This window comes from Pelmatolapia mariae, linkage group LG20, assembly GCF_036321145.2.
Source record: "Pelmatolapia mariae isolate MD_Pm_ZW linkage group LG20, Pm_UMD_F_2, whole genome shotgun sequence".
NCBI classification, from domain to species: domain Eukaryota; kingdom Metazoa; phylum Chordata; class Actinopteri; order Cichliformes; family Cichlidae; genus Pelmatolapia; species Pelmatolapia mariae.
In genome coordinates, this window is record NC_086244.1 from 27,562,390 (window position 1) to 27,585,986 (window position 23,597).

The following is a 23,597-nucleotide window of genomic DNA, read 5'->3' on the forward strand; positions in this document are numbered from 1 at the left end:
CTTTTAAGGACCCACCACAGCATATCAGTTAGGGCTGGACCATTGCAAAACCTTAAACCATTCTTTTGTAGATTTGCTGCTATGCTTGAGATCAGTCTAGTATTGCATGAGGCAAACTTTGGCTGTCAGACAGACAGCCTCACATTTATCTCTAGAATATATATATACACACAGAAATTCATGGTCACCTCAATGACTGCAAGGTATCCATGTGCTGTGGCTGCAACACAAACCCAAATCACCACTTGCCCACCACCGTGCTGGTAGAATTATGGCTTGCTCTGTATTATGTCCCTAAAACCTAATATGAACTTATCAAATGTGCATTTCCCCCCAGTACATTTAAAATAAATAGCTAAATTATATTTTTCACCATTTCTTTTTTTTTTTTTTTTTTTTTGCAGTGTGACAATTTGAGTTGCATAATCTTGCACTTGGTTTGTAAATTAAACATTGATTTTCTTTATACGTTAAACCTTTGTTGTTGATGTTGTAATGTCCGAAAAAATACATGATAAAAAATATTGCACTACGTTATCCGTGTAAAATATTTGGTAATACTAATATAGAAGCTATTAATTTGAGCCTGCCAATTCTATCAAGTGTCCAGCTATGTAAATTCCAGTCTGCCTTTTACCAAACCATGCAGATAGCTTGTTCTGTTCTGTACCGCTATCAGCATCCAGTATAACAAAGGTTACCAACACTTTAACATTAATCCCAATCTGGGCACAAACCACTGAATCACGTCACAATCAGGCAGTTCATTTAACCCACCTACCTACACTGCTGCCTTAGTTAAAAACATGCACGAAAGGTAAATAAAAGGTTAAATTCCTGAGCTGCACAGCTATCAGTGAGGCTGCTTTAAATACTTCTTTATAAGGCAGTTTGCCCTAAAATCCATAAAAACGGTTTGATACACAGGCAGAGACGTCACCAGGGAAGCTCCCCTTCGACATAGCGAGCCAGTGCGCATGCGTGGAACATTCGATCACTGGCTGTGTAGCTAAAGGCTAAGCTACGGATCCAGCCGACATGGAGAGGAAAGGTAAATCTTTACGCGACACGTTGCACGCTGTGTGACTGGTGTAACACATTGTGTGTGCGGTTTGCCGTTACAGTCGATGTTGTCGTGCAGTGACAAATATAAAAACATTATTTTTCGCCGAGCAGCATACATTGTGATACGTGGTTTAATTGAACGCGTCTATCGCGCACTGAGCTGGAGCGCTAGCCCTCTAGACGTTAGCTTTAGCTTCAATAGGACATGTCAGGATTAGCTCGATACATTTAGCTCTCCAGCTCCTTCCATTTTAAACACAGCCCGTAACACCGGCCACGGTAACCGTGCATTCATGTATGAGTCCATAATTAGCCGCTGTAGTGGCTGAAATCACTTCACGCCACATTACCGTGTTTGAGACGAGCGTTGCCTAGGTGGGAAGCTCAGTGATGTAACTTAACGTTGGATGGATTCTGGCAAACCGACACATGCACTGACACTGATTTTAGATACTGTTAGGTGCAAACATGACCCAACACGGTGCATATGAACGTTGGAGTGAGGTAATTGTTTATTTCAGATGGCTTCGTTTGTTTTGCATTGAGTGTCAGCTGGAAGTCAACAAGGCAAACAGACAATGGGGGAAAAAAAATCTCCTGTTTCTTTTTTCTATTCTTTTTTTTTTTTGTTGCAGTGCTGGCACTCCAGGCGAGGAAGAAGAGGGTGAAAGCAAAGAAAACCAACAAAAAGTGAGTCACTGCTCCATTTAAACGTAATTCCCTCTTATGTGTGTCCCGTTTTTCAGGACACCCGCACATGAACAAGTATTTTGTCAGCTGTACTCAATTAAAGCAGGTTGTTTGTTGCACTTTGGTGTATTTGCTGCTGTTCTGACATTGGAGAAGCTGTTAGAAAAGCCTTTGACTGCTTGTTTGCACTTAAACTTTGTTTTGGTCTGCACACGCCACAGCTTTTTATTTTTGCTCTAACCTTAACACGGTTTACAGTGCTTTAGTAAAAAAAACAAAAAACACAAGTTTTGGGTGCTCCGTAAGCCATACCTGGAATATAATACTTAAACACTGTGATCACCTCAAAATATTTCTGAATGATTAGTTGCTGTAAATAGGGCTGTCAAGCGTTGATCTCCAGTACCGATTGTTTTGGTGTGCCCAACAATCTACTAATCATGCCTGCACCAGTGGCATCCTCCAGAGCGTTACATAACAGCCAGTGCTATATTTAAAACAACAGAATGAAGAAGCCCACATCAGCCCACCGAAGCATGGTGTTTAACTGAAAACAGCACCATTGAGGATACTCTCCTCCTGACAGCGTTATCTTCATGGCTCATACTTGTATGTTTTATTAGCCGTAAGAATCATGTGATACCAAGAAACTAAATGCAACTTAAAGCAGAGCAGCTGCATTCTGCAGTAATCCTAGCACAATGAGCACTGCATGTATAGATGAACAAAACAACCTCAGATGATATAATGGAGTGGACTGGTTAATGTTTTGAAGTGCTGTGAGAGCCTGAAGGAAAATGTGCATCAGACATTTGTCCTCACACCCAAAAGGATGAGACCCATTAAAACGAGGTGCACACACCCAATATTAAAGCTTTTTATAATGATAGGATGACTAACTGAGACTGGCTCTGCATTCAAATATGCTTCATCTGCTTTCTCTCTTTGTGAATGAAAATGCATGAGTGAGTATGTAATTTAGACGATGTATTTATTTGCATTTTGAAGTGAATTTGAAAAGCCACGCATTTACCTCTCAAGATGCAAAAAACATGTTTTAAAATAATGTGTTAATAATGCAGCAATGTAAATGTTAAAGCAGACAACACGAGAGCTGTACAGATAATCAGTATTAAATTACTGCCTCATTTTTACCTGCTTTATGATTTAAAATACTTAAAATATAATGAATGCGTTTCAGATTTAAAGCTTGATTAGAAAGTCAAGATTCATATCAAGTAATTCAGTAATTATTTGAATCGGTTTATTTTGTCATCCTTGGACAAAGATGCACCGCTTCAGCTGACCATGTCAGGCACAAAGAAGTAGGTTGCAGGATTATGTAGAAAACCAGCAGCTCATTTGTGAAACACTGCAGCCCAGTTGTAGGAATTTAGTTGAATGTGATCTCTGCTCTCTTGGCTTCAGTAGAGATGAGCAGGCTTAATCTGCTCTGTGGAGGAAGTAACATCAGGCTGTTTGGCTTTCAAGTAAATATTAGGAACTGAATTACTGGCAAAGCCAGAATGTATGTGGTGACACATATAAACATGGAAAGAATATGTTCTGTTATTTAGGGCTTGCAGAGCCATGGAAAAAAATATACAGAAATATGTTTCAAATATGCATTTAGAAAAGAATTGGTTGTCCTGTTTTCCATTATGTTGGGTTTGATCAATCTGTCGCTGGAGTTTTAGTCAAAATGAAAGTCTGCACACAGTGATTTATATTTGAAAAATGTAATATGCACAGACATTTCATTTGTCTGACAGCTTGACACAATGACCATATAACTCACTTAGTAATTTTGGAACATAATTTGCTTGCAGGCTTGTACTTCTGCTCGTAATGTAGCCACAGTTTTCTGTCCCCTTATTCTGGAAACTTCTCAGTATTCAGTCTGATTCAGCAAGGTTGATGTTGTCTTTCATAATGCGGATACACACACACACATACATTAGGCCTGCAGTAAAATGAATGAAACAAACATATGGTGACAGTTGAATTGCTATGCTGAGTGCAGCATGTGTTTCCTTAAATGCTTTCTTTAATTTGGTTGTGTGATATTCCTTGGCAGAAGGCGTGTCAGTGTGGTATTATTGTGGTAGGGTTGTTTTGACAAGCCAACTTCTTGTTTTGGTTTAAACTATGGTTAAAAGCAGATGTTCAAATCCAGTTTTAAAAAATAAAAAACGTTGACAGCGATTTAGATGGTATTTGCTTACATTTTCTGCTTGCAGTTTGTCACTGTGCCAGCACTCGGTTACACATTTAGGAGTCTTTATTAATATAATAACCGTTTGTGAATATTTTAATAGTTAAATATTGCTTAGATAGCTGCAAGATTTGTTTGAAACAAAGTTTTAGACACACCTTGCTATTTTGTTAAAACTAATTAAACTTGGTTGGAACAGTCGCTCATTAATCTTTCTTTACTGATAACAAGGTCAAAGCAAGAAACTGGAGGCAATTACACTGAAACTTGTGGTTTAATTTCAAGGGGACATGATCCAAATTAACAGCCTGCTATGACTTTAATGGACTTTTATCTGCTGCTGCTCTATTGTTTTGCCTTGCAAATAGTTGCCTTTAATGTGGGTTTATGTTTGGTTAAGTGTAACTGTCAAACTACTGTAATACTTCAAAACTGTTTTATTTATTTATGGTCAAAAATGGTCATATGCCAAAACATTGCATGCCAAAAATACTCACTCTGCCATTGAATTCTGGTGTTCCAGTCATGTCCATAGATGTATAAAATAAGGCACCTGCAGACCGTCTATAAAAATTTGTGAAACAGTGGCTTGCTCTCAGGAACTCAGTGAAATCCAGCGTGGTACCATGATAGGATGCCATCTGTGCAGCAAGTCCAGTTGTGAAATTTCTTCATTACTAAATATTCCAGAGTCAACTGTTAGTGGTATTATAATAAAGTGGAAGCGATTGGGAACAACACCAAGTTTGCCACTAAGTGGTAGGCCACATAAATTTACAGAGCAGGGTCACCAGATGCGGAGGTGCATAGTACACAGGTCACCAACTTTCTGCAGAGTCACTCGCTACGGACCTCCAAACTTCACGTGGCCTTCAGATTAGCTCAAGAATGGTGTACAGAGAGCATCATGGACTGGGTTTCCAGGAGCGAGCAGTTGCATCCAAGCCTCATGTCACCAAGTACAGTCCAGCGCATCAGATACAGTGGTGTAAAGCACGCCGCCACTGAACTCTAGAGGAGTGGAGTTTTTTTGGAGTGAAAACTCATGCTGTTCTCTCTGTCTGGTAATCTGATGAATGAGTCTGGGTTTGGGAGTAGCCAGAGAAACGGCACAATGCAGTCAGATAAGTTCTAAGTATAAAGTTGGGGAAGGAATTATGGTGTAACATTGTTTTTTCAGAACTTGAGCTCTGCCATTGAGTTTCAGTGAAAGGAACTCTTATAGCCCTTTTTCACTAGTACCTACATGATTTGACTCCATTTCGGTCATTTTCAATTACAATCAAGTACCGCTTAACATGCGTGGAGTATTTGTATGTGACATGAACACCACAACAATGGAAGAGCATAGACCTGCTGCTCGGAGTACAACTTTTTGCCAATCTCGAGGGACCACAGTGGGCGTTTTTTTTTTTTTTTTTTTTTTTTTTTTTCTTTCCATTTTCCTCGTTGCCAGGTTTCAAAAATTAGTAGGTACTAAAATGCCTATTACCATGGTACTACCACCTAATGGAAAACTCTAAAAACTGTGTCGAGCCGCCCCAAGTAGGGACAAGTGGGAAAACGGTTATTAATGCTTCAGCATACCAAGACAATGTTATGTTTCCAGCTTTGTGGGAACAGTTTGGGGATTCCTTCCTATTCCAACACCAGTGCACAAAGCAAGGTCCTTGTCACCTCATGAGGAGTCCTCACCTCAACCCAAGTTAATTCATAGTTTCTTCATATTACACATAGGTATTTTTATTTTTTTTAAAGAGGTAGTTGAGGGTTAATTGAAGTCTGCAATGAAAGATGACATATTACCCTGGAGTAAAATTTTATTTGTTGTTGACATTTCACATTTTCACAGTGATTGAAATGTGACTGTGGATGCTTACAGTTATAACCCTCCTTTATGATAGATTTATAAAACAGTTGTCTATTTGTAGCTTTATACATACACCAAATGTACACCAATTATTTATTTATTTTTTGCGGTCAGCCCTGGTGTCATCTGTTTAAGAACGAGTGGTTCTTGTCATGTTTGATTATTTTGTGTGAGAGGCTTTTTAATAAATACTGTGTTATATGGGTTATGTTTATGCAACAAAAAACTTGGCTGATGAGCAAGTTCTTCCTGTCTCTAGTTAGCCGTTTATACAAGAGGTGATTTTGAAACGTCTATGTCCGTCACTGTGACTGATCATCCAGAGCAGGCACACTCTATGTTGGTGCTTAGCTAACATGATTATGTTGTTCAGTAAAGTATTAGTGTTAGAGTGAATTACTCAGTTGCTAATGCTAGCTAGTTAATGCCACTTACTTTTCAGCCAATTAAGGTCAGATCCCAGGAGAGGCAGGAGAACGTTCCCACTGGTTTTTGTAATGCATCTGTTTAAGTTAAACTCTACAGCTGTTCACCAATTCTGCAGTGCTGAGCAGTGTTTGGAAGTAAAAGGTTGAGCTTTGAGTATTTCCTGCTATGTAGAAGAGTCGAACTCATCGGTTATCAATGAGCTGCAGTCTTGTTCAGTTAGTCTCATCCGCATGTCCTGTAATAAAATCCTCTCATCCTGGGCACACCTTATTGTTGAGCTAATATTTGATAAATGGACGGTAAATGCATCAGAACTCTGTTCCATCGACGTCTTTCATAATTGTTGTTGTCCCGTCAGGCAGCCAGCCAATCCCAGAGCTCGACAGCATCCTCAGGCTGAAGCCTCCCCTCAGGAACCTGAGGAACCTGAAGAGATTCTTGGCTCTGATGATGAAGAGCAGGAGGACCCCAATGACTACTGCAAAGGTGGGTTCCTCTTTACTTTTTGCATTCAAAGGCACACTATATTGCACTGTATTTGATTAACTACTCTTTCAAGTTTTTTTGTTTGTTTGTTTTTTCCCCAGTAGAAAAACAATACCAGAGTATTGGCAATTCACACCTTAGTTTAAACAGATAGATCAATATTTGGTATGACTGTTTCAATAAATGGTGTCACTTTGGTTAGTTGTGACCTGTTATAACAGTGAATGTCAATGCACTGGCTGTTCTGTATACATACATTCTCACCTCTTTATTTATCTAAGCAGCTTGAATTTCTTATCTTTTAGGTGGCTACCACCATGTGAAAGTAGGAGACCTTTATAATGGAAAATACCATGTAATTCGGAAGCTCGGCTGGGGACACTTCTCCACCGTGTGGCTCGCCTGGGATATTCAGTATGAGAAAAACTTTACTGCATATTTGTAATTCATGTTTTGTTTTTGATACTTGACATTGGATTCCAGATGCAGCAGCAGCTGGCTCAGAGACTGTTTACTTTGCTTCCTATTAGTGAACATTACATTCTGTGGTTGCAGGGTAAAGAGGTTTGTTGCAATGAAGGTGGTGAAGAGCGCGGAGCACTACACAGAAACAGCACTGGATGAGATAAAACTGCTCAGATCTGTGAGTATCAGATTTAATTGCATACAGTAGGTTTTGATGAAATATCTAATCAGTAGGCCCAGGAAGTGTTCACTAATTAGTTGTGGGGATATCTGGAGATGCATCAGAGCGTACAGCAACGTGGTGCAAGAACAGCAGGGTATTGCTTACACTACAGCTTTTACACATTATTCATCTACTCGGCTTGCATGCGTTCCAGCACGCATGTTCACACAGTTTTACATGTAAATGTGTGTGGATCCCACACCAATTTTTTTTTTTTTTTTTTTTTTTTTTTTTTTGTCTGTAGGTAAGAAACTCTGACACGAATGATCCCAACCGAGAGATGGTAGTCCAGCTTCTAGATGACTTCAAGATCTCTGGCGTCAATGGAACTCGTATCCTTCACAGCCAGATATAACAGATGTTTCCTGGTTTTTATTATTAGTCACATTTGATTTGTCAAATTACCTCCTGCTGGGAGGGGGAAAAGACCCCAAAACAAAAACTTCAGTCTTATTAGAAATGTTTTTTTTTTTTTTTTTTTTTTGAATGTACAGAACTTTCTTTCCCTTCGTGTCCATGTCAGCTAAAAAGCTGTATGCAAGTAAGAAAGTAAACAACAGGTGAGGGTGTGACAAATGGAATCTTATGTGTCCCAAACAGACCTCCACCCCCATCACAACACTTTAGTTGGGTAAGATCCCCTGAATGCCTGAGGGATTGCTGTAGCTGTAACACGAGAGGCTCTAACAAAAGCGTATGGGTTGCACATCTACGTGTCCTGTCTTCAGCATAAGCAATGCCACTCCTCATTTAGGCAGTTGTTTTTTCCTTTTTTTGTTTTCAGTTTTGCTTTACCGGTATTACTTTGCCATCTTAACTGCTCCAATCTTCAGACGTCTGCATGGTGTTTGAGGTGTTAGGACATCACTTATTGAAATGGATAATAAAATCAAACTACCAAGGACTGCCCCTGGCTTGTGTGAAGAGCATCATACGACAGGTAAAGTGAGACCCACAGGCACACCTTTTGAATGCCTATGACTCATCATTAAGGCTCAGTAGTTCACAAGAGTTGTGTAGCCTGCAGGCTGCATGATGGATGGAAAACAGTCAGGGTAGAAGAAGCTGTGATAACTTTACATATTAACAGTAAGCTGCTTAACAAAACAGATGGGGAGTGAGGCAAAACTAAGGGGGCTTTTTTTCATGGTTAAACAAATGACTAATTCAGCAGTTAATTGCACAGCTCATCTGTGGATTAGTGTTGTTTATTCCACAGCTTTTTATTCGATGTCCTTTGAAAAACAGCAAATGTTCCTTTTATTAAAATTTTCTTAGATTGTTAAGCTTTTGTGTTCTCTTAAAGGGACCCTTTTATGCTTTCTCTTTATGTTCTGTTATATGCTGTGTTTGTTACATGGATGGATTTTCAATAAGCACCACTAAGGTTTAAAATAATGATAGTATCATTGTGTATTAACTACAAACCAAACGCTCCGGCTTCAGACTGCCCTAGGGATTCTTTTTAAGACTTTTTTTTTTTCTAGTCTTGGCTCCTTTCCTTTAAAGGGAGAAGAGCTAAAATATTGTGTTTCAGAGAGGATAAACTGAGGGGCTGCAGCAAAGCCAAATGTGATTAATAAGGATTATTTATGAACTCTGAATTGTGCAAAGCTAGTATATTTGTTTCCAAGAAAAGAAAAACCTGAAAATTGACGCAATATATTTTTTCTTTTTAAAGTTTCCTTAAGTTTAGTTGGTAAAGGTTTTGTGTCCAAGTCAGTCTGATTGGTTAATTTGATCTACACAATCAGATAACCATTTTCCATTAATGTATGGTTTTTTTTTTGTTTTTTTTTAAGGTTCTCCAAGGTCTGGACTACCTGCACACAAAGTGTCATATTATCCACACAGACATCAAGCCGGAGAACATCCTGATGAGCGTAGATGAGCCTTACGTACGGAGGCTTGCAGCTGAAGCCACAGAGTGGCAGAAGGCTGGGGCGCCTCCTCCCTCTGGTTCAGCGAGTATGAGATGTGCATGCACACTCTCTTTTATATCTGCATTCATAGGTTTAGTACAGGTTTTTACTTATCTCATGTTCTCTTTACAGTAAGCACAGCACCAGTTCCAAAACAGGTACACGACTTGTTTTTTTTACTCTCTGCTTAGATATTAGCCTCATATGTTTTTAGGTTTTGTTTTGTTTTTTTTAGTTTACTTTTAAATCAGTCCTACAAATGTGCAAACCTTTCCTTTGTTTTTGTCTTTGACAGACAGTAAAAATGTCCAAGAACAAGAAGAAGAAGTTAAAAAAGAAGCAGAAGCGGCAGGCGGAGTTGCTGGAGAAGTGCATCATGGACCTTGAGGAAATGGAAAAGACCACAGAGATACGAGAGGATGATGAAGATGAAGACGACCCACAGACTGAAAAGGGACGAGCCTGTGCGCCTCTCAGACAGGTGTCTTTTGCGGAGATAGGAAACGAGGAAACAGATGGTAAGAAGCTAACATCAGAGAAGTAATGTGTTCTGCAAAATTTGCAAAGCAGCCAAAAAATCTGATATGAATCAACTGAAAATACATTTTCTGATACTTTCAGGGAGCACTTTGAATGCAGATCACATGAGGGTGGGACCAGAGGAACTGTCTGAAATGAACTGTAATGGCCATGTGGAGGAGAGTGACTTCCAGCATAGCGATGAAGACCAACATAATGGCAATGCAGAGTGCACAGAACAATGTGCCTCTCCAGAGGATCAACACGTGGAGTCTCCTCTCCACTCCATGTACAACGGTGTTGAGTCTACAGATTTCAATGAGGTGTACACAGAGACTAAAGGAACTGGGGCTCGTAGCCGTGGAGTTACTGAGAAACGATTTTCTGCTGGGCTGGAGGACGGAGAGCTGGAACAAGGCATTTTAGAAGAAGATGGAGAGGATGGGTCCAACTGTCACTATAGAAACCAGGAAGATGCAAGAAATGGTCAGTGAACCGAAATCGATTGGTTTAGGTTTTTAGAAGCTGTTTGCTGTAACTGAGCTGCTTTGGAAATTTAACAAAAACCATGTGAACTTTGAAATACTGATGATTATACTTATCATTTATTCAGTGTTTATCCCATTGTTTTATTCAATGTCGCTGCTTCTCTCTGTGCTTTATAAAGGCAAGCTGACAGCAGGATCCCTGCTAGTTAACCCACTTGAGCCACTCAATGCAGACAAGATCAAGGTCAAGATTGCAGATTTGGGAAATGCCTGCTGGGTGGTGAGTAGCCTGCTAATGACCAAAGGGATTTCCTCATAAGAGATGAAACGGTACAGCCAGGGACACATCGAGTGTCATCTAGCTACTGAAAGTAATGTTTCGGTATTCCTGCTTTTTATGGTTTTAAATGAGAAATCATTTACCAGATGGTAGTGTGATCCAGATTTCAAATAGAGCATAGAGTCCATTTATAATTTCAATAATTTTTATTCTCATGTAAAATATTTCTGTTTTTCAGTGTGTTATCGCTACACATGATGAAACCTGCTTGTTATACGTTTGTGTTTTCGTATTTGTCTTTTTTCCTCTCAGCACAAGCACTTTACTGAAGACATCCAGACACGACAGTACCGGTCTTTAGAAGTACTTATTGGTTCTGGATACAGCACACCAGCTGATATTTGGAGCACAGCCTGTATGGTGAGAAATTTTCTCTGCATCAAACTATTTATATAGTGCCAAAATGTGCTTAAACTCCCCTAAAAAACTGAATAGAACAAAAAAAATTATCTGAAGGAGGAAAAAAAAAATCCATTGTATCTTAAAGACTCAAGTAGTGTAATGAGAGTCTAGTCAGTGGTGGGAGGGATTTATTGAGATTTGGACAGATGGCTTCATACTGTTCCCCCCCCCCCCCCGTGTTTGTATTGTCCTCAGGCCTTTGAGCTTGCCACAGGGGACTACTTGTTTGAACCACATTCTGGGGAAGATTATTCCAGAGATGAAGGTATTGTCTGGTCTTCCTGTACATTCTGTTTTTAAAGTACAAGTTTTAACTCTAGATCATTAATTCTCAGAGCTCGATTTAGTAGATGTATTGAAATGTGTTTCACTAGTGAGTGGGACTTCTGTTTAGTATTACTGCTACTGTTAAAAGCACCACAGTGTTGTTAAATCTTCTCTTATCGGTGTTGAACTGTTGAATTATTTAAAATGTCCAATATGCATGCAAGTCCTCACCTTCACTGGAGCTCCAGTTACAGTGCACTTTGCACAGTGTTAACATGTTAATGAGGTGCTCCATTAATGGCTTCGAATTCAGAAGAAATATTGAAAAGTATGAGCATTCCTGTGTGTATTTCCTGTCTAACAACTTGAGCCACTTTTTTACCGCACTGGAGATGGGGCCATCTCTTCAATTCTCTTCTCACCTTTTCCTCACCTCCTGGTTACTCATACTTTATGTTTGATCCATTTTCACCTCATGTTTTAATTGAAACATAAGGTGAAAATGGAATTTTGGCTTGCTGCTTAGCTCAAAGTTTCCATATTAACTTGATTCTGCTCTGGCATGTCTGCTTTGTGCTGACCTTTAACTTTGACTTTACTGGAACATCCTTCAGCTTTTTCACCTGCTGCCACATAAACCATGGCTTACTGTTCTATAAATGCTTTGTGTTTAACGTTTTATTAGATTTTTAGTAAACTTGCATCAGTCTGCTTTTTATGTTTTACTGTATAGCTTTGAGGGCTGTGCTTTAATGCAGACTTCCCATCTTGCTTTATAGTTGTCATTTTTCTGAAATACAACAGTGAATGAGCTCCATGTGTTCAGATGTTTTCAGTAGGTTAATATAGGCTGTTGATACATGTGCTACTTGTAACACTAGGCTGTCGTCATCATCATCATCATAATCATCATCCTTTGTTCCTAATACATTGTTCCACTTGACTGTTTGCCATCTCCTCTCCAAACTCCCTGTGACTTCCCATCTTCCTCCTCTTCTCCTCTGATGTGCCTCATTTCCAGACCATCTTGCTCTCTTGATTGAGTTGCTCGGTAAAATCCCCCGACACTATGCTCTGAGTGGAAAATACTCACAGGAATACTTCACCAAGAGAGGTACGCCAGCACCTCTGTCTTTGGCTCACTCTGGGAAAGGTGGACAAGGAGGGTCAAGGGAGGAGGTTAACTTCAGTCAGCACACTCAAATGGTTTTGTGCAGGCCCGTCATCAAAGCAAGAAACCAATAAATGTCAGCCTCTTTGAACCACTGATCATGATTCAAGTGTTGTTCTGCCAAAGACTGCCTGGCAGAGCCTTGTACACTGCCTTTAGACATTTTGGCTAGGTGCTTGATGCTGTATTGGTCCCTGCTGAGGAGATTCAGAATGACCTTTTTCCTCTGCATGGAGTCCACTGCGCAACAACAGTGTTTTTATAAATGTAATTTAATCAGTTACATTTAACGAAACCAATCACAGGGGGCAAAAAAGGCAAGAACCCTTTACTTTTATAAGTCAGTGTATTTATGTCAGAATATAAACTTTTAATGTACTCAAAGTACACGTTTACAGAAATATGATAATTGATGTAAGATGGTTTTAATTAAGGATGTCTATAAGGGATTAACTGACAGTCTTGATGTAAACTTTTTAAGGTCCCTGAGTGGGAGTTGTTTTGTTGATATGTACCAAGGTTACTGCAAATGTTAAGACCTCTGTTACAGTTACGGATGAAATGACAGTGAAGTTGATGAATAATTAACACGAAGTACAAAAACATGATTTTTTTTTTTTAAGTTTGCCAGTTTTAGATGTATTTTTCTGACATTTTTCAGAGTTTCATTATCTGGGCCTGTCTTGGTAGTCTAGTTGTAGGGTGAATTTGTGGTGGGAATTGTTTTTGTTCCCTATTCAGAGTCTGAAAAACGTTAGTGGAAAAAACCCCAAACTGAACAATAAAAAAAGAGCTAAAGGTTAATGAACCTTACTGCTCTGTTTTATAACTTTCTAACTTCTGGTCTTTACACCTCGTCCTCTGCCAACAGTGAGGCTGGTGTGTGTGTGATGTCACCCAGGCCTCTCTCTCCCTCTGCCCTCCACCCACACACCCAGAGTGGGCCTGTGACTGGGTCCACTGTCTGATGAATCTGTTTGTCTTGTCTGTCTTTTCTCTTGCAACTGTCTGCTGTATAGACCATATAGCACTGATCATTGAGCTGCTGGGGAGTGTCCCACGCAAACTCATAATGTCCGGCAAATATTCCAAGGATTTTTTCACCAAGAAAGGTAAAACGGAAGCTTTACTGTCAAGATTCGAGTGAGAGTTACTGACTGTGCTTTGGAACATTCCCTACTTGAATCCCAATTGCTGCTTATTCATACATTTGAATATACATGTCAAAATGTCTCCAGTGGATATTACAGTTCAAAAGAACAGGCCTTCTTTAAAAAGCAATTACAAGGTAACTATTTAATCAGTGTCATTTGTCCGATTAAGACTGTATGTGGAGTTTTGCAGACATGACTGCCCTTGAAGTGAAGTTTAAAATGGGGAAGTTGTTGTACTCTGTAGTGGTGTGGTTCTGATGCAGTGCTGTCTGTCTGCAGGTGATTTGAAACACATCACTAAGTTGAAGCCGTGGGGACTGCTGGAGGTGCTGATTGACAAATACGAGTGGCCCCGTGAAGAAGCAGAGTGCTTCACTGACTTCCTTCTTCCCATGCTGGAGCTTATTCCAGAGAAAAGAGCCACGGCCGCAGAGTGCTTGCGCCACCCCTGGCTCGCCCTCTAGTGGACACCTCCAGCTATCGAACCTCCCTTCCCTCCCACCTCCTCCAGAGACTGCAACAGATCACTTTCCAGTTTGGGCATATCAGATGGATATTTATTTTTCTTTTTTCTTTCTTCTTTTTTTTGTTAGATGTTTTGAATTTATGTTCTTGTTTTTGAGCTAATGCTTCTGTGTACGTTTGCTTTGCATTAGTTGGTTTTCAGTGTGATGTCAGGAATCCAGTGGATTTTTTTTTTATTACTTTGTGCTCATGTTGGCTCCAACTGCTGTGCTCCGTTCACCCTCCTAAGGAAGTCTGTCATTGTACTGCTAGTGACTCATCCTTGTTTGTTACACTCCTGCACTAAAACCTGAACAAACCAAGGATATGTAGCCTTTATTGGTCATTTTTGTTCTCTAAAACTCTTTTCCCACATCTTTTCAGTAGTGACTAAAAAAAAAAGAAAAGAAAAAAAAAAAAAAAGCAAATCTCATTCAACATTTGAAATACATTTTGTATTTGTAATGAAGGTTTTAGGAAGTTTCACACTGGGCTGACATGTACACTGACTTTGGGTAACTTTCATTTCATGCATTTCTTCAGGCAGGGTCACTGTTTGATTAAAGTAGGTCATGTTTAGCCATATCGATTCCGTTGTCACCTGGTATTTAGTATCCTTAGTTAATTATAATAGGGATCTTTCATTTTCATGGGAGGCTGGTATTCTCATCCACCTATTACAATTCAGGTATATAGTATTTTAAAGGTTTCAACAAGACAACATGTTAAGAAGCCCAATCTTAAGGAGAAAAAAAAGTGAAAATAAACTGTATATATCTGTACCAAAGAGTTTGCCTTGATGTATATTACAGTTATGTACAGTTTTTAACAAATCTTATATCTTAGCTAAAATTGTTTAGCTGGGTAGCTGCGTTTTAATAAAGCGTATGGAAGGTGTGTTTGAGCTCAGTTGTATGTGTGGTCAACTGTTCAATAATGTCACTGTTTTTACCATAGAAATGGTGAGATCTGATGTTATGTAATGGTGTCCCAAACAGATCATATCCAAGTAACCTATGTTATCTGTCGAAACCTATGGGGGGAAAAACAAAAACTTACATTGGTGTCAGATTTAAGAACATAAACTCTGTGTGAGTTGTCGACTTACAAAGCTGTACAACACACCATACAATAAAACAGATCTTCATACAATACATGATTTTGGTGGGCTTGTTTATTGGGTATTGTTAAATATAGTAAAATAAGGAAGCACAAAATCTTATTAATCAGAACCACAGTAAACATTAGAAGGCATGAGAGGTGAAAACCCAAAGTGCATCATGATATTTCACACTGGCTCTGAAGGTCTGTGGATTCAATCAGGGGTTTTCTGTAAAAGAGAAACAAAAGAAAAATGATGTTTGTGGACACCAGGACTGAAATGGTTTGACCATGTGCAGAGAAGGGATTGGATATATTGGAAACGGGATGTTGAACATGGATCTACCAGGCAGGAGGTAAAGGGGAAGAGCACACAGAAAATTAATCAGTGTAGCAAAGTAGGATATGGAGAGAGTTGGTGTAACAGAGAAGAAAGCTAGGGATCCGGTGAGATGGAGGAAAATGATTTTCTGTGGGTAAGCCCCAAAGGGAGCAGATTTAACAAGAAAAAGATTTAATGGACTTCAGGCACTGGGACACTGGGCAAATTATTGCCACAAATCAACTGTAAAACTGCTCATTTGATAAAGTTTATGGATAAAAACTTTTTAACCTAATTACTAATTTGTTGAATGCCAACTTGAATAACTTAGTGAGTGGCTCTATAAAAGAAGTTGTAGCAGTTTGCAGATCTGAAGCAATTGGGTGTTTAACAAAGAGAAAAGACATTACAAGGAATTGTTGCTACCCATCAATGTGTGAAGGGTTACAAGACCAATGTGATGGTCTGACCTACATGCAATGCTCAGAGAAACTACAAATAATCCCAAGAGCTATATCTCAGATTCTACAGGCCTAAGTTAGCAAGCTAAATGTTAAAGTTCATGACAGTACAATTAAAAAAGGATCGTCAGAAGAAAGCCTGTGCTCTCTAAAAAGAACATGGCAGCACAACTTAGCTTCGAAAAGTTGCATCTGAACTAATCACAAGACGTCTGGCACAATGTCCTGTCAACAGATTAGACCAAAGTGAAGATATTTGGTGGTTCATAAAAACCCAAACATGGCATGTCAGCACAAACACCTCATACCAACTGTAAAGCACGGTGGTGGATCTGTCTGACAGCTGAACCGAAAATGGGTCATTCAACATGACAAGAATCCCAAGCACAGCAGCAAATCTACAAGAAAACAGCTGTAATGGCAAACTGAAAGCCCAGAAAGTCCGGACCTCAACCTGACTCAAATACTGTGGTGGGATTTCTAGAGATCTGTGTACAATGCAATGAACTGAAGTGCAATTTTCGTAAACAAGAGTGGGTCAAAATCTCTCCACAGACACATGAGAGACCGATATAGTCAAACGGAAAACAACAACTTCAAGTAATTCTGCTAAAGGTGCTTCTACAAGATACTGAAACATGGGGTGTACTTAGTTTTTCACGGGCCTGCAAAGAGTCCTGTGGTAACTTTCTTTTTCACACGACTGTATATAAAAAACTGCAGAAAAATCTCCAATCTTGGATACGTTTCTTAAGGTGAAGCAATTTTTTCTAATGATGGCTCAAGCCTTAACAGAGAGCAGGCATGCACAACAGCAGGACCTTGTAGCAAGCCAGTCTGAAAGGAATGTGGCTGTTTTATATGTCACACATTATACTTGTGCTATGCCAGCTATGACACATTAAAATATTTGTTTCTATACCCAGCATTCAGTCTGCATACCACCCCACAGCCCTCACCTGCTCCCTCCAGCTCAAAGTCATCTGGCAGAAGTTTGTCCTGCCGGTTGCCGAGTGTGAAGGACAGCAATGCCAGGAGCACGGCGTCCAGAATGCTGATGATGGCCAGGATGTAGGCCCAGCGCACCGTACAGTTTCCCAGCGTGTACTTATCTGTCCTCTGGCCGCACATCCTCTTCACCTCTGGAGAGTCCCAACCATCTGGGTAGATCATGCAGCCCATCACCATCAACACACCTGCGGGGGAAGGACATGGAAATGGCAGAGCCTTGTAATAATTACCTCTTGTGTGCTCTTACTTTGATAAATAATTATAATCTGGTGCTCTGGAGCCCCCAGTGCATGATAAGACATGATGTACCTCCATAAAGTGCCAAAGTTTTTATTTATTTATGGCTCAGCAAGGCAGATGATGCTCTGTGGAACCATTTGCACGATGTACCGTTATGAAAGTTCTTAAATCTTAAATGCTATTCTTCCCGTAACGTCTCCTCTGGGCTTCCCCAAAAGCTACTTACAGTAGAATGTGAGTTTGCAGATAGATGCCCATAAAGTTTTACAAGCTTTTATCGTGGCTAGTTTTCCTGGCCCTCGTACGCTTTTAGGTGTAAATTTAGATCAGTTAACGACACAGCAACACCTGATCTTGTTACAGGTAACTGATCTGCTATCGAAGGTGTCAGAGTCTGGGCTGAAACAGGATTCCTTATTGGCCATGGCGAAGAACAACCTTCACAACAAACGCACATCACACCTGAAACTGGAGAGGTGAGAAGTCGAACCGTGACGGGATGAGCTCATTGTTTCACACCTGACTTACAAGAGAAGCACAGGTCTCGTGGCTCCTTTACAGCTGCCTTTTAGTTTGAGTTCTGGTATTGAGGTGGTGAAATATTTGGGCTATTACTTAAGAATAGTTATAATAAAACCGATGAACTGAACCTCATCAGACTTCTATTTAAACTGGTAATTTATGGTCACAAGAACTTTTGTTGACACTGTCATTGTCTGTTTCCATTGTATTAACAGATCCACCAGGTGATGCATCAATATTATTCATACTGTGACATTTTAGGATTTAATTTGAACAAAAAATGTTTATGTACTAAAGTTTGGTCTTAAAAGTAAACTACAGTCAGGTGCATAGTTTGTAGGATGAAGATGAGATGTGTACAGTTTTTCCTCTCTACACAATCACAGTAAATTTTAAATCAAAAGGTCAGCATATTTGAAGAGCAGACTCTCAGCTTTAATTCAAGGGGTTTAATTTTTTCTTTTTATTTTGCATGAACTGTTTTTTATACTCAATCCCCCATTTACAGAAACTACCCATGAAAATGCTTGTCAGTCAATTCTCCAATTATTTTGACAACTGACTGACAAGCACTTTCATGGCCAGGTGAGACCTGTTGCCTTGTTATTTCATGACAAATGAAGCAGACATAATCTCTGAAGCTGACTCAAAGTATTGAATCTATATTATATAGCTTTTATTGTAATTTTAAACATAAAGACTGAAGAAGGCCATCCTTAGGCTAAAAAAACCCCATCAATAATAAACAATGTATCAACAATCTGATACCTTCTTAAACTCAACAACATCAAAAGGCCTGAAAGACCTCAGACGAGAACTAAAGTGGACGATGACAGAATTATTTCCATGGTTAAGAAAAACAACTTCCCAACATCTGACCAAGTCAGGCTGTCTCTTGAGAAGATAGGTGTGCCATTGTCAAAGTCTACCATCAAGAGCACAAACCACTGGTTACACTCAAGAACAATAAAGCCACATTATACTTGGCAGTAAGGATCCAAGTAAACATCTATAACGACTCAAAGCATACTGAAAAACCAAGCCAAGAGTTTTGCAAGGCAAAGAAATGTGATATTCTTCAGCCAAATCAGTCACTGGATCACAACCCACAAAGAATGCTTTTCAGTTTCTGAAGACGAAACTGAACGCAGAGAGACCCACAAACAAGCAGCAGCTGAAGGTCAGTAAAGGTCTGGCAGAGCACCTCAAGGGAGGATTTAGTGACGTCCGTGTCAGTCACTGACTCCAAAGGATTTTCATCCAAGAATTAAAAAACAAAAATGCATTGGTTTGTCCATTACATTTTTTCAGCTACGAAAAATGTTGGAATATGTTTATAAACGGCTGTAATACTTTTAATAAGCCCCTTGAATTAAAGATCAAAGTCTGCACTTCTGTCACATCTGGACTGTTTAGAATCAGCTTTAAATGTCTGCGGTATTTTTTTTTTCTAGCTGATCTTAGAGTTTAGTGAGTTTAGTGTTAGTTTCTCACTGCAAACTATAAAAAGACGAAAGCTAAAAATTATCTTTGGTTACTGTTTAATGAATCATCGCATAGTGTCATGAACAATGACCCATACATAGCAATATTCTTGCTTGTAACCCCCCCCCCTCCAAACAAACAAACAAACAAACAAACAAACAAACAAACAAACAAACAAACAAACAAACAAACAAACAAAACATCTTAAAGATGAAGGTGAAACCAGTTTTATGATTACTTACACTGCTCATACTTTTTAATGTAATTCGGAATCTGTCTGTTTATAGGTGTCAAATAAACGTTTTTGAGAAAAGCTAGTTTATACTAATAATCTGCCAACTGCAGTTGAGTAAAGGGAATAACAACTCTACAACCAACCCTCTTCGCTTTGTCCCTCACCCGAGGCCAGCTGCATCCATGCACAGATCTTGTAGACGTTTCCAGCGTTGCAGAAGAAGAACAAACTGAAGCCGACCATGGTGCCCACAATCAGCAGCATGGAGGTCCCAACGAAGAACATGGCAGTCTTGAAGGCCGGTGAGGGGATGGAAGCGAAGTCCAGCATGCTGCCCTTGCAGGTGAGCTCCGAGGTCAGCGCGTTGCCGATGCAGTAGTGAAAGAGGCCGAAGTAGCCGGCCTGCGGGGTGTTGACGCTGTCCCCGATCCAGTAGGGCTGGATGAAGACCACCACAGTGATGATGACGAAGCAGATGGTAAACACGGCCCACATGACGCCGATGGCTCGCGAGTTCCTCACATAGTTGGTGTGGTAGATTTTGGCAGCTTCCTGCGCTGGAAGGAGGTCCATATCCGCGAAAAGTTTGTGTCGGCCTTTTGAAAGAAAGCAGCTCTGTTAGAGGTTTGTTTGTAGAGCTGGAAGGATATTCCCGCAGTCTTTATAAACGCACACAGACACACACGGGTCGTTCTGTGGACTGGCTGAGGATTCAGCACCCTGGAGAGCGCCACAGCTCCCTAATTAATGACGTTTCTCTGACGTCACAGATTGACAGCTACCTGATCAGGCTTGGTGTGAAGATACAGTGTTACTAAAAATAATTTACTGTAAATTAACACAGCGCATTTGAATGAACTGCCGTACAGGGCTGTGTGTTACAGCTAATTAATTCATTTCATGCAGGCAAGAACAGGCGAGGTTAAAATAAACAACAGTTATTATTACACAGCCAGGACACTCATCCATTTGATTCCGCTTTAATGTGAAAGAAAGTTCTTCGTGGTCTTTAATATTACAAACTTTTAACTAAAAAGCTTAAAAACACAACTATTTATCCTGAACACTGCTTCAAATATTAGTATCAAGGCAATCGATTTGTCACACTATACGCTTTTATTTACATAAAGCCTACACAAGCCTGATTTTAACACTGTAATCCTTTTCTATAATTCTATTTTCTGAAAGTAAACAGCTACTTGTGTTGCCCAAAGTGCAACCACAGGTAAATATAAACAGTAAACACTCTGTTTTTTTAACTGTTACATTTTTACTGTTTTAATTTTCTACCAACTCCTCTTTTCCCCAGTTTCCTTAAATGTCATAATCTGATATTTAACGAGCTTTAGAAACTCATGAATACGGAGCCAGAACGAATAAGGTTTGCTGAAATTCACGGCTGATGCGCAGGAAGCTTCAAATAAAGGTTTACTGATATCAAATTCAATATTGTTCCAGCTGAGTCTTCTTATTGGAGTTCTGCCTATCTGGAAGCTAGTGCCAGCGACAGGAACACAATAAGTATTTTATTTTGATGAATTATAATAAGGGGGGGGGGGGGGGGGGGGGGGGGGGCAGCTTGGTTGCTCGCATCCTCGCTGAGGATGTTGAGAGTTCAGCTGCAGTAAAGTCAGAGTCAGAAAAGACACAGATGTGGAGACACAAGCGGATGGGCTTCAAATTTCATAGCCCACTCATTTTTGCAAAAAAAACGGCTTCTCTGTGGGGCTCGATGCCAAAGCGGAGATCTAATTAACGCTGATGAGTCCAGCTTTTTCTGGATAATGGTCTCTGTCACTTGGTACTGTTCCTTTTTAAAAGAAATGTCCCCTCAGTGGGCTGAAAACCCAGCTGCAGAAATATAGCATACAAGTGAACCTCATTTGCAGGCTCTCTCGCTCTCTCTTAAAAAAAATCTATCACTTCAAACTAGTGGCCACATTCAGTGTGAGATAACAACTACGGCTCCAGGTTGACAGGAGCAGCCGGACAGAGCGTGCCACCATCTGTGCTCCTCACCCACTAGTCAGTGTCGGTAACAAGGTGCTTGAGGGCCTCCTCCGTGACACTGTGCCATGTGTAGTGAAACAGCATTCAGGGATGAGTGGTTGTCCTGCTTTCCCGGGGGATCCCTGATGGCTCCCTGCAGCTCGGGAGGGACACTCGGTTGGTTGAGGGTAGCGGAGAGGAAAACACCAGCTCTGCCTGAGAGACAGTCACAAAGATGGATGATATGGAGAGTAGACATCACAGTTTAGATAAAAAAGACCAATCAAAACCAGTCTCAGGAATAGAACTGTGGGGGATCTGTATCTGAGCGCTGCTCTAATGAGGTGTAATCTCTTGATATATGTGACAGCCCGTGAAGGCCGTCTTGTCAAGATTTCAGGAAGCTGTCTGTATTTTCAGTGACTCATTGAAGAAGATATGTGCACAGAAGCCGAAAAAAAAGAAAGAAAAAAAAAAAGATAGACTTTTCCAAACATGTTGCACACACATTTATCTCACACTTAAATTTTATTTATCCATCAGGGGCCAAGGCAAGGCAGCTGGTCACGAAACGAAGCAAGTACACACATAAAAAAGCAATCCAATAATAAAACTTTGACCATATCTTTTACAGCTCTAATAAAACCAAACTTTCCTCTGACAACATGTCAAAATATCTGAAGAAAAAGAAAGCTCATTCAGCACTTTGCATTCACTTCTTCATTTATAAAAATTCAAATAATGAAAACTCTTAGGGATATGAGGTGGATAACAAATACTTTCTGAAGCCCTATAACCACAAGATATAACCATTAGCAGTAGGAAGACTGTGTTTGACTGTCTCACCATTTCCTCACCTCACTACAAACTCAAGAATACCCATCTGCAGTTTTAGAGCTGTCACCTGCTCCTGACCATGAATTAAAGCAACACTTCACTGCCTGTTGACTGAGGAGAATGAAGCATTGTTTGCCCAGGCTTTTCAGTCCTCTAAGTGTCTGCCACCCTTAAAGTTTTGAGCTCTTTTCATTCTCGGGGGCATGAAAAGACAAAGCAGAGGATCTTTGTCTTGGTTAAAGAATTTATCTTTGTGACTGAAAGTGATTTGGCAAATGTCTGTCACGTCTGAAGATGATGACACAAGATGTAAAAAAAAGAAAGAAAAAAAAAAGAGAAAAGAAATTAAAAAAAAAAGAAGACCCAAAATAAACTAATCAGAAGACACCATGGAAACAAATTAGGATTTGAATCTTATCTGCAGCTGCACTTCTGATTGTGAAATTAAATGCCAGTGAATTATAGCACTGAAATACACTGCTCAAATAAAATGAAGGGAAACACTCGATCATCACAGTGTAAAGCAAAATCAGTTAATCTTCAGCGATATCGATCTCTCCGGTTGGGATGCATGACTGGACAGAGTGTAAATCGCATTTGCTTGTTTAACTGCAAATTAAAGTGACAACAGGTGCACTGGAGAGGCAACAACAAGACAACTCCCGAAAAGGTATTGCAGGTTGCAGCCACAGACCGTTGCTCTCTCCTACCTCCTTACCTTCCCTCCTGACTGACTTGTCTCTAGTTTGGCTGCTTATTAGTCTCCTTGTCATCACTGGTAGTATGAGATGGTACCTGCAGCCCATTCAGGTTCACAGGCCGTCACAACAAGGTTTGTTATGTCTCCCAGAACAGTCTCGAGAATATGGAGGAGATACTAGGAGTCAGGCTGTTACATGAGTGAGAGCTGGGCCACAAAACCTGGGCAACAGAAGGGCATCAACCCAGCAGCAGGACTGGTATCTGCTCCTTTCTGAGTGGAACAGGAGGAGGAGGAGGACTGGCTGAGCCCTACAAAATGACCTCGAGCAGGCCACTCATGTGCATGTTTCTGCCAAAACTGTCAGAATCATACTCCATGAGTGTGGCATTAGGTCCTGATGTCCTTCTGTAGGACCTGTGCTCCCAGCTCAGTGCCGTGCAGCTTTATTGGCATTCACAAGGGAATACCTAAACTGGCAGGT

At 40.2% G+C, this 23,597-nt stretch overlaps 2 protein-coding genes across 3 annotated transcripts; one reads left to right on the plus strand and one right to left on the minus strand.

Annotated features, from left to right (window-relative positions):
• Positions 1–955: 955 nt before the first annotated feature.
• Positions 956–15,364, plus strand: srpk1a (SRSF protein kinase 1a). Of its 2 annotated transcripts, none has more exons than XM_063463282.1 (16): positions 956–1,051; positions 1,701–1,755; positions 6,628–6,755; positions 7,061–7,169; positions 7,311–7,398; positions 7,688–7,775; positions 8,277–8,383; positions 9,246–9,411; positions 9,498–9,523; positions 9,661–9,883; positions 9,987–10,370; positions 10,552–10,652; positions 10,965–11,072; positions 11,310–11,379; positions 12,403–12,495; positions 13,986–15,364. In XM_063463282.1, the coding sequence occupies exons 1-16, from the start codon at positions 1,039–1,041 to the stop codon at positions 14,168–14,170; spliced, it is 1,944 nt and encodes a 647-aa protein (XP_063319352.1). In that variant the 5' UTR covers positions 956–1,038; the 3' UTR covers positions 14,171–15,364. The 2 variants fall into 2 exon arrangements, with proteins under 2 accessions (XP_063319352.1, XP_063319353.1); XM_063463283.1 differs by lacking the exon at positions 12,403–12,495 and adding an exon at positions 13,572–13,664 and having other exon boundaries at positions 958–1,051.
• An 82-nt stretch (positions 15,365–15,446) lies between these two features.
• Positions 15,447–20,267, minus strand: lhfpl5b (LHFPL tetraspan subfamily member 5b). The gene is made up of 3 exons (XM_063464698.1): positions 19,752–20,267; positions 17,054–17,290; positions 15,447–15,540 (listed from the first exon to the last, which is right to left on the minus strand). The coding sequence occupies exons 1-3, from the start codon at positions 20,158–20,160 to the stop codon at positions 15,530–15,532; spliced, it is 657 nt and encodes a 218-aa protein (XP_063320768.1). The 5' UTR covers positions 20,161–20,267; the 3' UTR covers positions 15,447–15,529.
• Positions 20,268–23,597: the final 3,330 nt, after the last annotated feature.

What these genes read in the sequence shown, in the direction of transcription:
- lhfpl5b (XM_063464698.1), bottom strand. Translation starts at nt 20,160, where the DNA reads ATGGACCTCCTTCCAGCGCAGGAAGCTGCCAAAATCTACCACACCAAC. An exon ending in ATGGATGCAGCTGGCCTCGG is followed by an intron (nt 17,291 to 19,751) that starts GTGAGGGACAAA and finishes CTTCCCCCGCAG; the next exon opens with GTGTGTTGATGGTGATGGGC.
- srpk1a (XM_063463282.1), top strand. An exon ending in CCAGGAAGATGCAAGAAATG is followed by an intron (nt 10,371 to 10,551) that starts GTCAGTGAACCG and finishes TGCTTTATAAAG; the next exon opens with GCAAGCTGACAGCAGGATCC. An exon ending in GGAATACTTCACCAAGAGAG is followed by an intron (nt 12,496 to 13,985) that starts GTACGCCAGCAC and finishes GTCTGTCTGCAG; the next exon opens with GTGATTTGAAACACATCACT.